Below are 16,212 nucleotides of genomic sequence, written 5' to 3' on the forward strand. Positions count from 1 at the left end.
TTTCATGACTATAACACATACATCTTCATACATCAAGTTTAAAGAAATTCTCATTTTTCCTTTAGAAACTTTCTTTCACTTCCTTTATAACCTAGTAGCCCAAGACTTCTCAATTCCTTCTTTCATGCTCTAAAATGTCTGTATGCTTCCCCTAGCTCTGTTAGTGAAGGTGTTTTTTTTCCTCAGTAGTAGTTAAGCAAGCACTAGATTAATGGAAAAGTTGTCAACTTGATTTTGTATCTTCTACCTTTTTCATTTTATGCTGATAGATAACTTTTTTGGTTTTTTGAGCAAGGGTGTATACAAAATAGAAGCTTATTATTCTTATTACAACATCAAAGATGGCTCCCTGCAAAAAATATGAATCATTCAAACAATTCCTTTCAGTATCAGTCATCTTACATTTTTCCAAAACCATGCACTTGAACTTACATTCAGGTTTTTCTAGCTTTAGTTAACCTAAGGGATTCTGTCATCTGAAGAATTCATTCCCTTTTCCCCTTGGCTCTGCCACTAAATTCAGAATTAAACGTATATGTTTAGTTTCAAAGACTTTTTTTCATGGCTGCTGGTCCTAAAGAGTTCCATGGTGATTGTTTTTATAAACGAAGACAAAGCAATACATATGTGGATTATTTCTTTACTGCACTAGGCACTGTTTTATTCAACACAGGCTGCATTCATATAGACTGTACACTGCATGAAAAAACTAGACTTCAATCTAAAATAACAACATAATTTCTTTAAATATTCTAAAGTAGCAGGAGGTTGCTGTATGCAAACTGCTTTCTGCAACCAGGAAATATATCTGCTTTTCTGCTCAGTAAACCTTTTCCTACAAAATGTCTTTCAATTGTTAGCAAACTTTAAAAAATAAATAAAATAGAAAATCACATGGTAATGCAGGCTGTCCTGAAACAAAGACGTGAACATGATGTTGGATTCTCGTGCTAATCTCAAGGAAGAGCACTCAGCAGAGCCAGCTAATATAACTAAAATGTACATTTATAAAACAACAACTACAAAAAGACTTCCATGCCCATGACAGGAGGTGATTCAACTATCTGGCTGGCAGTAAAGGTTGTTTACCAGGTTCTGGATTCCTAATTGGGTGCCTACCTTGCTAAGTAGCAGCTGGTCTTTAATTAGTTGAAAAATTATTATCACTAAAAGTCGCCATAAAAAGAAAGAGAGCAATATAATTAAAGTGCTAGAATCCATATGGTGGGATATGTATCTTCACTTGTCGATAGCTGTTCTTCCTCTTTTCCACTCAGCATTAATAACGAAAAACTGTTCATTTGCCAAAAAGTTCTCCTTTTGTTTTAATTTGTATTGAAAGTAATATTAAATTGGAACTGTGCTGAAAGACTGTACACAGTGTAATGTTTTTTCGACTGTGAAGTTATCCAAGATGCTATTTGCCACAGGGGTGAATTACGATTGATGAGTCACCCTTGCCAGCACACCTAATCACGGTAGGACATCATTATCTCACCTTCATTCATTATTTATAAAGCAAAACTAGATGAAAACGTCTTTGTGTATAAGACTTAGCAAAACACGAATTTTATGCCTGTGATGTATTAAATATGACCACAGCCTGAATGTACATCATAATCTGAAACTGAAAATTTGCACTATAATTATCTGAAAATATTTTACATACCACTATTTCTAGTGGTAACAGACCTTCTCTGCACTTCAGGAATATTTGTCAATGAATATGGAATGATGAGATTACATATGAAGCAATACAATGTTAATATAAAGGATAAGTCTAGGTATATTTTTTCTAAATTATTTTAAATATCTGTACTATCAATTTTAATACTATAGTATATTCCACTGCTTCTATACTTACTGTGCTTACTCATTTTGTCAAAGGAGGAAGAGAGTAGGATAATATTACTTAGTTTTAAAACAGGTGAATCCCCCCCAGTTCAAAACCTTACAGAATCATCTCAACAATTAACCATCCATTTCGCGGCAGGGAAATTCAGTAGTTGCTAAAGGTATTTGCTTATAACACTGGTGCGATATTAAAGAAAAAAAAACAGAGAGAAAACATTAATTCAGTTTAGTGCCCAGATTAGCTACGGAAAATGGATAAACTCTGCAGTGTTCCTGCTCTACAGGAGTAGACTGCCCATACTCCAAGTCTAGAAAATCTTTCTTAGCTGAAGGTAAAACCAGAAAATTCATCATAAAAGAAAGGAACTGTTTGAATGCCTAAATTTCCAAGTGACTCAATTATTCTGAACTCTACATCTGCAGCACAAAGTTGAGAAAATAAATTTTAAAATAGCCCTACACCATAAAATCAATTGATTCTTGTCACTAACTACATATAGTGGAAAGAGCCTTTCATAACTTTTCATAAGCCTTCTTTTGAGGTTATCAATTTGCAGATGAAGAAGAAAATATACGTCAGATAAGCAGCACATAGCAACCCGCATCAGCTTCAGTCCTTCACTGAAAAGCCTTCCAAAGCCTAAGTCATTATTTTTTCCTTGCTGAAGTGATGCTTTCTGTCAAGATTGTTCCACATTCAGACTTCACTTTTATCAGGTCCCTGTAAGGCACCACAACAGATGAATGGGTCCTAGGGCAACTACAATACATTGAAAAAATTCTATCAACATTCCAGTTTAAAATACATGATCACCAGGTCTCCAAATTACATCAGCGGGATGAAGTAAAAAAGGTTTATCTAGGAATTCCATTTCATTTTTCTCTTGACCTGATTTTAATAGGATGCTAGTGTAATTTTTTGTAATTTAAGATAGAAGGCTTTTTGATGAACATGTTTAACATTTATCTATAACAAAGATGTGTTTTTCTATCCTAGGTTTGTATCATTAAAATTTAAATATTAAATTATCATTCAGAGACTACTGAAATAATTCTGTGTTCAACTACTAACCGATTAATGGTTCTTCTATAAAACTTTACGATAGGACTTAACACTCACCAAGAAGTGGGACAAAATTTTTTTTAAGTATTTTTATAGTCACTGTTTTTTACAGGTAAGGGAATTTGGGCGGGGGAGTGGTGGTGTTTGAGTTAATATATTTAGTTCTTCTCTTGTTCTTAAGAACATGATTGTTAACATTTTTTTCCCACCAATGTCTTGGTAACCAAACTGTGTGACCCCAGTCTGAGTAGAACAGAGAGGTCCTAATTTACTCTGACACTAGAAATAGGTCACTGGGACTGGAGGGACCTTGCAGAAAGGGGAAAATGAAGACCGTACTGAAGATCAAGTTGGTATTCCATGAGAATGCAATCCACTTGGCTTTGACAGCAAACCTAGTAGGTTAACCACAAGGTAACGACAGTGGCTTTGAAACATATTTAATATCCACATACATACCAACTAAGAGCAGCAGAAGAGGCACTAGCATTAGAGAGACACCTGATGAACTGCAGAGAAGTGCAACGATCAGATACTTTCATTCACAAATATACATGTACAAGCACAAAAGTGTGTGCATCACCAGTCTGCTCAACAACCATTTTCCTCAATTTTATAATATACATGTAATAGCAGACTGCCACTTACAGTTACAGACAGCTTTGCTGTAGTTGGGACTCTGTAATTTTCTTTCAATTAAGCTGAATCCATATTTCTTGGAGTTTTTCTCTATTAAAAAAAAATATTTTAACAGAAAAATGTATCAAAATAAGGCATCTGAGATGCCAGATTGCAGCATGGACCTAGATTCAACCTTCATGTAATTTCCTGTGGCAAGTATTAAATGAAGAGACTGAAAAAAAACTGGTAGAGAATTCTGATGAGCAAGCCCTTTCTAAATTCAACGAGAAAAAAATGAAGATTCTATTGCATTTCCATGAAACAGAATGTATGTTACAAGCAGCAGCTGGAAAAAGAGCTTATTAAAAACATAACTGTTAAAAGATGACACTCTTATGGTATCTGCCATCATTTTCTGTGAGGGCTGAGCCTCCCTGACCTCTTTCACTGAAAGCTCTTTAAACTCACTAAAGCTTACAAAGAGTACAGGATTAAATACAAAACAATAGCAGCAAAATAAAGAGGTGAGAAAATCTTTTTTTCTTCAATCACAGTTATCACATACAGTAATATTAAGCTAGCATTCTGCACTGCAGAGTAAAGACTGGTAGAAAGATAAAACAAAGAAATTTTTGACTCTCTAATGTACAAGAAATATCTGGTTAGTGACCTGATATTTCATTTTCTGGAAACTCAGGCCATACTTAAAACAGAAAAGACTGTTTCCTCATGGTAGAGCTCCTCAATAAAATTTCAACAAGCTAGAAAATATTTTTTTAAATCTTCTATCCTGTACTTCACAATTTCATTAGATATTACAAGTTTTGCCTTGGTAAATAGCTACGAAGATCATCTGCAAGACATTTAGGTATTAAACGCATAATCAGTTTAAAGTGGTGTATTTGTAAAACAGTCTCTTATATAACAGTTGAAAATTCTGGAATCTTCTATTGACTAGACTGTTTTGGCATGGGAAAACAAACAAAAAGAATCTACTTGATCTTTTTGCTCTGTAGAAATTTTTTCATTGTTTCTGTATTATATGCTTCAAAGAAGTGAGCTGTTTGGTACACTTGTCCCTCACAGCTCCAAGTTAATGCAAAGTTCTAAAATCTAGAGACCACAAGAGGCAAACATAAACAACCTATAATAGCTTGCTTACATTATTCAGCATGTGGTATATGAGCACAAAATATTTACAAGGTTCATTTTACATTCACATTAATTATGGAAAATTAGAGACACCAAGAGAGTGCCGTTAAGTGCCGATTAGACAATAAGAACAAGATTGCTGGCAGTGCTAGTAACAAGAAACCCGGAGTTTACTTCCAAAGGGAAGGCAGTTCATTAATATTTTGCTTCTCAACAGTTCAATTATAACATGCCTAATGTACTTAACATTAACACTTGGGGGCCTGATTCAAACTCTAGATCAGAGTAAAATGACCATACTCTTTTCATGAAAGCACAAATGCAACCTCCCGGGGAACTTTAATTGCTGTCAAATCAGTCAATCACCTTATTCTGAACGGTTGATCACTTTATGCTGAAACCTCTTTTAACAGACACACCTCCTTCACGGGTAAATGTTTAGGGTAATACCCAATATATCAATGAGAAATTTTTCTTTTCCACTGGAGTCTGGACCTCTGAAAATAAAGTATACACAAATATCAGGGAACACAAGAATAAGCATCTGGTCTTAAAAAGGAACATAAAAAGTGGCAACATGACTCTTTTTTTCAACAGCATAAAATGTACAGTGTGCTGAATGCATTAGGTGTCTTACATGGCCTGCATAGTCAAGCTTTCTCGTGGTTCGGTTAATTGTCAGTTAACTTAATGGATTGCAAACAAAATTAACAATGACTTCTAAACATAAATCTAGTTTGTTTCCAGAATTCTATGGCAAAGAGTTCTGATTCTGAGAAAGAAAACATTTTCTGGTGCACACTGTAGGTCAGAAGTTGTTATTGAAAGCAGATAGTGACACAGATTCTAGCCTCCAAATAAACTAAAGTTATTGTCTGAAAATGGAATATATAAATAGGAATGTTCATGAGAAAATTTCTCTCAGAGTAAAGCCTATGCAATTTTGCTTGCATTCAGAATTTTTCTTCCCCTTGGCCTACTAAATATTTTATCTTGGTAATAAAAATATTATAGGAGAAAGTAAGTAATTTTTTTATATAAACTGGCCTTCTGTTTAAGATCTGATCATAAATACAGCAGCATAGATAGTATCCTTTTAGTGTGCAATTTCTTTTCACAGTTCATTAATTGCAAGGAGATAACCCGAATGATTTAAAAAAAAAAAAAAAAGTTTGTCATTTTACGGTAGAGTCCTGTATGTCCATGAGGGTAGGATACACTTTTATGTGTTCTTCTCACTAATGATACATCATGGAATAGGAAGGTGAGTATAAATAGGTAAGAAGATGATAACATTTATGCAAATGGCAGCATACAGTATACCATACTTTTGGAGGTAACAGGCCCGTCTTTAATTTTTACTAGTTATTTTTCAGCTTTGAATAGCTGACCACAGGCAAGGCCAAAGAACATTCTCATCATAGTTAAGTAATAACAGGGGAGCCTTAGTGCAACAGAAAACAATTTGATCACACTTTATTCAATAAATAATAAAAATATACCTGTAAAGGTGGTGAGAAGGAAGGTAAAAATCAGGTATATACAACGATAGTTCATATCTATCCAGGGCTCTGCTTAGTGCAATCAGGAAAAAAAATGAGTGTTGTACCTGTATATTAAAATGGCTGCTTGAAAAGCCCAAACAAAAATTTCAAAGTAAAACTTGAATGAAATAACATTAATTTATTTGTAAAATATCTTAGAATTACTTTTTTTTTAATCTGTAATGAAACTGTATGGAAACCAAAGTGATACAAGGGCATTATCAAAAAAGGTTACCGGTGGGTGATAAATGTGGGATACTGACTGCATGCTCTAACACTTTTTGTTTTGTTACACACCATCAAACATACCAGGTTATGTCTACCAGAGATCCAGTACTTGGCTGCATGACTTGCTTGATTAGCTAAAACAAATCACATGAAACCTCCAGTAACCTGTGGTGAGGAAGGTTCTATTTAATGTAAACATCCCAAAAGAGTCTTCTCCTTAACACTGTTATACTTAACTAAAATCTGACAAAAAACATCCATTTAAAGCATGGCTGCTCAATTCAGAATATAGCAAGGAAAGAAACTAGGTTAGTTCACAAGAATTTTATTTGGCTATAGACTTCATTAGTCTTCACCAAAAAAATCCAGAGTGACAATAAATTCTAAAAAAGATGACTAACTAATGAGATACACTTTTCATATCTCTCAGGAGTGCAAGTCTCAGGTACAGGTCAGAGCTCAAAAGTGGAAGATCACTGTGCTTTTTACAGAATTACAGTGTCCACAAGATGGAAAAGAATCAGAAAAATTCCTAAATTCTACTTCCTTGAACTACATTTGAGGTCCTTCGATAAAAACTGAAATAAAAAAAAAAAAAAGGTGAAACCATGGAGAAAGCATTCCCCTTTGAAGTCCTCAGCAGGATACAGGTGTAATTTCTTGCCAATGACTTCTGACCTGGAGTCAAATAATTTGAAACATTTACTTGATCACAGTAAACCACTTGATGGAAAAAGAATATGTTAAGGCAAATAGCATTCACCTATTGCAAAACAGATTTGAATTTCTGTATAGGTGTCCTCCTCCTGTTTTTCTAAATGCTTCTCAAAAACAATAAAGGAAAACTTGCAAACACATTAAGGAGAAGGGTTATTTTTTGTAGGTTGTTTGGGGTTTTTGCTGTAATAGTCTTTTCAAGATGAATTTCTGGTTGTACATTTGGAATTCTCTAGAATGCAAATGGTATTCTCTAGAAATCCAGGTAGTCCGGAGAAGAAGAGAGGGCTGCAAGAGACTCAACTGGGGATAAATTATCTAACTGCAGAAATGTCAGACTCTCTGTAACTAATATCACAAATCAAGGCTGTATTATTCTAGTAAGCAACATATTCAGTGTTGTCGAATCTCAACCACAATATTTTGCCTAATGCTGTCAGACTGTTTTTACAAATCCCAATAGTAAATTTTAAATAACCTAAATGTGCATCTTTTATTAATTCACACATAAATGGAAAACTTGAATTTTTTTTTTATAACCAACATTAAAAAAGATACAGGATATGCATTCATCCCAGAACTACCATTCAGAGTGAACTAAACAAGTTAATGCTGCTATGATGTAGCTATCTTTCAGGAAAGCAAGCTTTTATAAAGTCTTTAAAAAAATTTACACTTTGTACCTTCTCTCTATCAAGATTTATGTTTGGAATCAAACTCAGTTCCTAATTCTGAAAATTAACAGAATGTTCAAGCTAGTGAGAACTTTTCTTTAAAAGCTGAAAGAAAAACACAGTAAAGCTGATTTTGATATTTAATCAGTTAAAAAAAAAAAAAAAAAGCTTCAACAGTTCCAATATGTGAGATGAGTAAACAGTTGAGAAAAAAGACGCTCTGAAAACATAAGTGATGAATGCCAATCAAAAGTGTAAACCACTAAGACAATAAATTAAAGGCTAATAGGTACAGAAATTGTATTTCAATCATGGTGTAATTTAAATAGACTTACAAAGGAAAAGTAGTCAAAAATAAACACATTATTATCTTTTAAATGAAACATACTGGAAATGCAGATGGGAAGAAAATGTTATTATAAAACATACAATAGAGAAAACCTCGATTTATTCAGACCTATTAGTTCTTAAGCAGTCTGCAGTGGTGGACAAACCAATGCTAATTAAATTTTGAAAGAAAAGGCTTTACTGTTTATGTAACCAAAGGTATAATGTGCAAGAAATTGCTTCTTTATTACCAGACACAACACATATTATAGGATCATTAAGGTACTGACCTAAAATGATTTAAAAAGGCAAAAAGAGTGTACTTGTTTTAGTTTGCCTTCTGATTTGCTGACAACTACAAATGTAAGTATGTAGAAGATCTTCAAAAGCATTTATAGAAATGGGTTACAGAACTCTGGAACATTTATTAGTCTACATCTAAACCTCTATTCCTCTTAGTCACTTCAGCAAAATCCCTTTCTTTACAGTAACACTGAGATCTCTGTCAGGATTTAAGAGAAAGGTTAAGCAAAACTTGACATAATGGGCTTGATCATAATGCACATACCATCCACAAACCAAGGTAAAGTCAATACTCAGAGATGTTGTGGGATTTAAACAGGAAGTATGGCTAAAGTTTGAGACATAAATTAGAAATGCTGGAAAGCAGTGCCATGGAAAGGGACCTGGGGGTCCTGGTCAGCAGCAAGTTGAATATGACTCAGCAGTGCCTTGGCAGCCAGGAGGGTCAACCGTGTCTGGGAGGGACATCAGGCAAAGCATTGCCAGCCAGTTGAGGGAGGGGATTGTCCTGCTCTGCTCTGCACTGGGGCAGCCTCACCTTCAATATTGTGTGCAAGTTTGGGCACCGCAATATAAGAAAGGTATTCAGCTCTTAGAGCGTGTCCAAAGGAGGGCAATGAAGATGGTGAAGGGCCTTGAGGGGAAGCCGTATGAGGAGCAGCTAAAGGCACTTTGTAGAGCCTAGAGAAGGAGAGACTGATGGGAGACCACATTGCAGTCACAACTTCCTTATGGGGGGAAGAGGAGAGGCAGGCACTGACCTCTTCTCCATGCTGACCAGTGACAGGACCCGAGGGAATGGCCTTAAATTTGTGTCAGGGGAAGTTTACATTGGATATTAGAAAAAAGTTCTTCCCCCAGAGGGTGGTTGGGCACTGGAACAAGCTCCCCAGGGAAGCGTTCACAGCACCAAACCTGACAGAGCTCAGGAAGCATTTGGACAATACTCTGGGGCATATGGTGTGACTCTCGGGGATGGTCCTGTGCAGGGCTAAGGGTTGGACTCGACGATCCTTTCGGGTCCCTTCCAACTCAGCATATTCTGTGATTCTCTGAAATGGAGAGCAAAAATACATCAAGGCAATGAGCACAATGAAGGGTACATAGAAGAGACTCTGAAACACCCTAATCATTAGATTAAGACACAGAACAGGGTCTAGAGCAAAAAGCAGCAAAGACTCAAGTAAGGTGAGGTAGGCTAAGTAAGTACTGAAGCACCCCAAAAATCTGAACTGCAGTGAAAGAGTACAGGTATGTAGGAAGATACAATTACCTACTGCAACTGTGACATTAACATCCACATCCCCCTTCTTCAGTATCATAGATTGTCATTAATTTCTAGCAAAGACGATTGACAAATCATAACAAGAATATTCTCAGAGAAATTTCAGCAGAGGCAATAACTAGCCAGCTAAGCTACATCAATGGCAAGAACTGTAACAGTAGGACTGTTTTTCCCCTTAACTGAACTGCAGATGGACCCCATTAGCAGTGGAGTTGCAAAGAAAGCAGTAATATCACCAAATCTAGTGTGAACCAGTGTTAAAGACTTTGCAAGGCTTCCTACCTTTTTTACAGAGAATAGTCCAGCCTCCAAAAAAAACCCAATTATTTTGACAAATACTTCCTTTTTGACAGCACAGATAATGTCCCTAGTGGCTTAGAAGCTGGAATACATATCCAAGGATTTTGAATCTTCCCAATCAATCTTGCCACAGTAGGCCCAGTTTTGCAAACAATTGTGCAAACAATTTAACTTGAATAAAAATCAGATTAATAAAAATCTGATTTAAAAATCAGAAAGGTGATATGACAGGGTAGGCTCATAACAAAGTGTCTCAGTCAGTGAGAGAGGTACCCCTTTACCTCCTAACTCCTGCAGGCACCACCACCATACCCAGATGTAAATTTTTTTCCCAGACTCCTTAATCTGGAAATCAAGTTGAGCAGCTTGTGGTAATCTGAGAGCACTCACAGGAATACAAACTGTGCCAGCGCTGTATTAGAGGAGAGAACAATCATAGCAGTAAGACAAAATTCCTGTAACTTTTACTCTCCGATAAACCTGTATCTCCAGAGCACTCTAAAAATACCCTAATACCTGACACCTGAAGGCACCTCAGGGGTGCCTTTGGCAGATAGAGCTGGAGGCATCCTAACAACTTGCCTTGGGCGGAACAGCCTAGAGCTCTTCACAAGGAAGAAACAAAAATCAGTGATATGGCCAAGCTTTCCCCATTAACTGAAGAAATCTTTGGGGATATCCTTTCCCCACTGGACAGATTCTTGGATAACATTTGCAAATCCTTCTAATGCAAAAGTTGCATCTCAAGCCAAGTCACACAATAAAGGTAAGGTCCACATAAAGACACTCTGCAGATCTTGGCTGGTGAAATCAACCCCACACTAAAGCAGTCTGCTGAGGCACAAAACCTATTTGTCAAACTGCTCTTTTGAGCTGCCAGCCCAAAATAGTACCTCAGAAAAAGATCTATTTCAAAGAAAAATTCTAAAATAGTAGACCATATCCAGCTCAGCTAAAGAAAAAAGAAAACAACCCAGCTCATGTGTCTTGGGAGTTTTTGTTTGCTTCCCTTCCCCATCCTGTAAGTGTGAAAATATTCACACAAACAGTCAATAGGCATTATGTTAAACAATATAAATAATGCTTATATGTTAGCTTCACACCTATTATGGCTGCAGAAGTCTAATGATGAACCTGAGATTTACTAAGATTTTAGTCTTAGTCTTCTCATTGTTATAAGCATATATAAAATACCTGGGTCTCATTTAACTGCGTTTTGCAGAATGCAAAGTAGGAACTTACCAGGTTATTCAATGGTTTTCACATGGGAAGACAAACAGAAGTACTTTTTTTTCCATTTTTATTGATTTTTTTTTTCTGGAAAAAATCCATCACCTAGTTTTGAGAAATAGGATTTATTCAAATAGTTACAATTCTCCGAAAATTACACTTCCTTTACCAGTTCACAACATGGCACAGGAACAATAAAAGATCAGCAGCCATTAAGATATTGCAACACACCACATTTATTCTGCAGGTCTTAAATCAGTCTGAAATTTGTAGTGCAACAATAATGTGTCAGATGGTTGGTCCAAAGCTTTGATACCTATTTGAAATAATTAATGGAAATTTACTTTATACTTCCTCAAGTAAGTTTTCCTTGGGTTAACACTGTCACCACTCAGTGTGCCTCGTGGATGTGCATGTAAACATATGCACACATACACATAGGTAGTGTATTCGTGCATGTATACATGCAACCCCAAATTTAAACATATATTGAAGTTCTTCTTGATTTTTAGGGCACTTATACAGATATTTTATCTGTGATATGCTTCTGAAATAGAACAAGTGTCTCTCAAGTCCTTAGATCCAATAAAACTACACACAATATTTTCTTCGTGGACATATTCACTTCAATGCACAAAACCCTTCTACTGCTCCATTTATTCCATTAGTGTAGCGGCTTAAATGATGCATGAGGCTTTCAGCAGTGAGGTGAATGTCATTTTTAAGGATCCAATGAAAAGATAAACAATACAGCAACCATAACTCAATATTGAAAAATATTTACAAGTAAAAATACAACTGTAAACAGTACATTCAGGTCCAGCCTCAGACAGAAAGTAAAGTCATTTCTCCTGATGGCATTAGGTCTCAATTAAAATCAGCATTTAAGAATGTGTTTATTAACTTTAAGCATCAGATTTAATCAATACAATTTACATTCAGGCTGATATGCTTCTTGAGCCAGGGCCTCAGTGATTAGATGAGGCTCAATTACAAATTAAAGGTAGCAAAACAGTCAATAGTGCACTGGGAAAATTAAAATCTACAAGCTCATTTCAGATTTAACAACTGGTCAAATAAGGTAAGTGCAAAGTCTTAAAGACTAAACTTGCTTTGTCAGTGCTATATTCCAGAATATTAAATAAAACTATAAAATATTTGAGTTTGATTTCATTTTCTCTGTGCTTCCTAGCAGAGTTGCCAGATACATTATTTGAGTCACTTGTCTAATTTCTTCAATCAAACAAATTATTTTTCCAATTAAGCTGCTCAATGCAATCAAGAATAGAAGTAAATGATGTGAGAAATGTTACAGCACCTGTGACTACCAAAAATAGAAGAGGGAATAAGTGAGCATACTGCTTCTGTGAGGGAAGAAATTCAGCAGCAGCATAAAACATCCTCAGAACTATCCATTAATAAAAATCAAATGTCACTGATGCTGATAAACTGCATTTTTTTTCCTCTGAAATTTTAAGTAATTAAGAGGCTATTTAAAACAAATTCCAATAAAGAAGAAATTGTTTTAGATCCTCTCTTCTACCCTAAGAGATCTGGCTAACTCCAGTCAAACACTGAAGGCATCAGTAAGTTCTTGAAAGACTGGTGAAAATCTGTGGCAGCATGGCTAGTCAGACTACAAAAGGGACAGCAGCAAAATCAAGCAGATGCTGTTATTAATGCCTCCCCTGAAACAAATGTGTCATGTGAGCTCATTAGCGCTCTGATCTGTGGGTCCTGCTGCTTAACCAGACAGCAGCTGCAACACCTGGAAACAGCCTCAGCACAGCAGTGCCTTTTGCCTATCCAGTTGCTATGGGACAAAGCAAAAATGGATATGCCATGAGATAGGAAGGAGGCAATCTCAAAGGATAAATGAAGATAAGATTCACAAAACAACTAAAGAAAACAAAATCATTTAATTGCTTGAATAGGTTTGTTTTGAAGAAATATGCTGATTTTTAAATGTGAGGAATTCTGGGCTTTAAAACCAAAGCAGCTGCAGTGTGCTACAATCACGTATCTTCGGGAACTGCTACCTACACAGACAGAACGCAGCAAACGAGGCTGTTATCTTAACCGTGGGACCTGTCCTCATGCTCAGAAGAGCTGTGCTACAGTTGTAGCACAAGCATTTCCCAGTCCCTCCAAACAGCATACTGCTCACCTTTGTCCTCAAGGTAAAAAGAGAGGTTAATCTCCTCCCCCATTTAGTATCTGTCACTTCTTAATTGAGTGTGTCAGTACCATCCTGATAAATTTGGTTTTGTGGAGACCAATTTTTGTAAAGGAAATTAATTTCTCCTGTGAATACTAAATATTCAGGAGATGCCAGAAATTCTCAGCACCAAGAAAGCAGTATACAAACAGCAATAGAAAAGTCTGCCTTTGCCACCCTGAGCTAACCAAGGCCTTTTTATAAAATTACTTCAACCCACTGAGCAAAGAGAGATGATGCTACAATTCCATTTCATGTACCTATTAAAATTAGATGTTGCTTTGAAGACTTCTTTTTGTCATCTCAATATTCTCTCTCATTGCTTAAATGAGATGTACACCACAGAGACACAGTTTTGAGGTATAAAAATTAATACATTTTCTCATCTACTACATTCCTCTCACTTTTGATTCTTTCACATGCTGCTCTTCAGAGGACAAATCTATTCTATTCTTGAATACAAAAAGCACTGAAAAATTAATTTCAAAGCAAATCATTACTAATTTTTATAGTGTTAGCCAATTAAAAATATTGCAGGCCAATAGTATGAATTTCAGTGTGTATCTTGTCTTCCTTCCAAAAGTATCTCTCCAGTACTTACAAGATGTACAGAGTATAAACAGAGCAAAAGCTTTTGACAGTGCTTAGAATTATTATATCAAACAAAATCTGAAACAAACAAATAAACAAAAAATAGACAAAATCCTGGAATCCTAGTGTCTTGCACTGCATAGAAAAACTTCCAGATTTCAGGAGTTTTACATAATCAGTTAGCTCAGTCTTAAATTATAACATGTGGCTTACACATATACAAAACCAACAGCTGCATATAAACAAATTATATTTTCTCTGCATTGTACAAACTATGCGTATCAAAACAAACTACTTTTGCACAGAAAATACATACAAATACACATATATATACATATACATATATATATACATATATACATATATATATGTATATGTATTAAACTTCAGACTCAGGAAATCAGCTGGAAGTTTCATTGTGAAGTGCTCTGTTCTTTTGCAGCACTGTATTTAGTTCCTGAATCACCTTTGATGGCAATTTGTTATCTAATTCCAAAGTAGTTTTGTTTGTTCTGTTTTTATTTTTCTTCAGTGCTTTATGTGATCTTTGGTGTAGGTCAGTCATACCTGAACCTACATCCTCAGAAATCAAGCTTCGATGTGTTTTTGCATGATTCCGCGCTTTCTCCTCCTTTCTTTCCAAACATTGTGCCACCATAGATGCTTTTTCTTTCAAGTTTGTTCTTTCTTCCAGAAATTCCTTTTCACAATGTTCACCAAATCTTGATTTTCCAGGTTTTAGTTCTATATTCTTAGCAAACTAGCAAAGAGAAATAAGATCATTCACATTCACACAATATTCAAAAATATTTAGACAGTAACTTTTGCTCATCGGTTTCACATAAGTTTTAATGAAAAAAAATCAAATTTACTCAAGAGCTAAAATAGCGGTCAGTTTTAAATTACCATAATATGTGCTATTATCCTTTAGTTAGCATTTTTAGTGAGCAATTTCCCAGTTAGTGATAATTCTGAAAATCACACAAATCTTTCAATTAAATGCACCATGACAATAAAGACATTTATTTTCTTATAATAACAATTTCAGTTTTCATTCTACCACAACAGACTAATTTTTAATGTTTTACAGAAGTCCATATACTCCTAAAACCTCAGAATTTTTAGATCAAATTAATACAACTGTGTATGTTGAAATTTTGATAATTTAAGGACTGTACTGACTTTAATAAATGGATGACAGATAATTTTAAATAATCACAAGCATTTTCAGCAGCTGTTAAGTACTAACTGACAAATTATAAAGTCTGTTTTTTTTTGAATTCCATATTGATAGACTTTTCTCAAGTTCTTAAGCTGTAGAAAATTAAAGGTAAATCAGACGCTGCATCTAAATTTGCATTATTGTATTCTGGCTGTTCACTTGGTGTAGCAGTACGCAGAACATTCCTTTTTCAGAAAAGCTTATAGTTCTCAAAGAAAATTATGTCTTGGAATTTGTCTTTCATGTGTGGCATCTTTGTTGACTACCAGAAGACACTCAAAGCTGAGGGAGACTCTGGTTCTTTTAGTCTTTCCTGAGTGAAACTTGTTTAGTGTGGTTGAATTTTTTATGCAGTTATTCATCCACAGCATGTGAGCAAATTGTTTCATGGAATCTTGATATCTCATAAATGTTAAAACAAACATGACAAAAACATTCAAACACCAGAGAGGAGCTAGTTTATATACACAGAATCATCAAATGGATTGGGTTGGAACGGACGTTAAAGATCATCTAGTTCCAACCCCCCTGACGTGGACAGGAACACCTCTCAGTAGATCATGTTACTCAGAGCCCCATCCAATCTGGCCTTGAACACCTCCAGGAATGGGGTATTCACAGCTTCTCTGGGCAGCCTATTCCAGTGTCTCACTACCTTTGCAGTAAAGAATTTCTTTCTAACACCTAATGTAAACCTCCTCTCTTCCAGTTTAAAGTCATTCCGCTTTTACTATCACTCCATGCCCTTGTAAAGGTACCTCTCCTACTTTATTGTAGGCTTCTCTTGTCTGACCTATTATAATTCAGTATGGTATTTGATCATGGCATGAAAGAAAGAGAAAGTTTTTCTTCCTTCCTCAGTCTTCTTGCATTTTGAAATAAA

General features: G+C 35.5%; 1 protein-coding gene across 1 annotated transcript in view; it reads right to left on the minus strand.

Annotated features, from left to right (window-relative positions):
- Positions 1–12,813: 12,813 nt before the first annotated feature.
- Positions 12,814–16,212, minus strand: part of ARAP2 (ArfGAP with RhoGAP domain, ankyrin repeat and PH domain 2) — a 123,703-nt gene continuing 120,304 nt past the window's right edge. The window contains exon 33 of the mRNA XM_027888571.1: positions 12,814–14,867. Within this exon, the coding sequence (XP_027744372.1) occupies positions 14,508–14,867 (360 nt within the window). The 3' untranslated portion in view covers positions 12,814–14,507. The remainder of the gene's footprint in view (positions 14,868–16,212) is intronic.

This window comes from Empidonax traillii, unplaced genomic scaffold (genome assembly GCF_003031625.1).
Source record: "Empidonax traillii isolate 1590-97213 ecotype Southwest subspecies unplaced genomic scaffold, ASM303162v1 scaffold240:size1935192, whole genome shotgun sequence".
Classification (NCBI taxonomy): domain Eukaryota; kingdom Metazoa; phylum Chordata; class Aves; order Passeriformes; family Tyrannidae; genus Empidonax; species Empidonax traillii.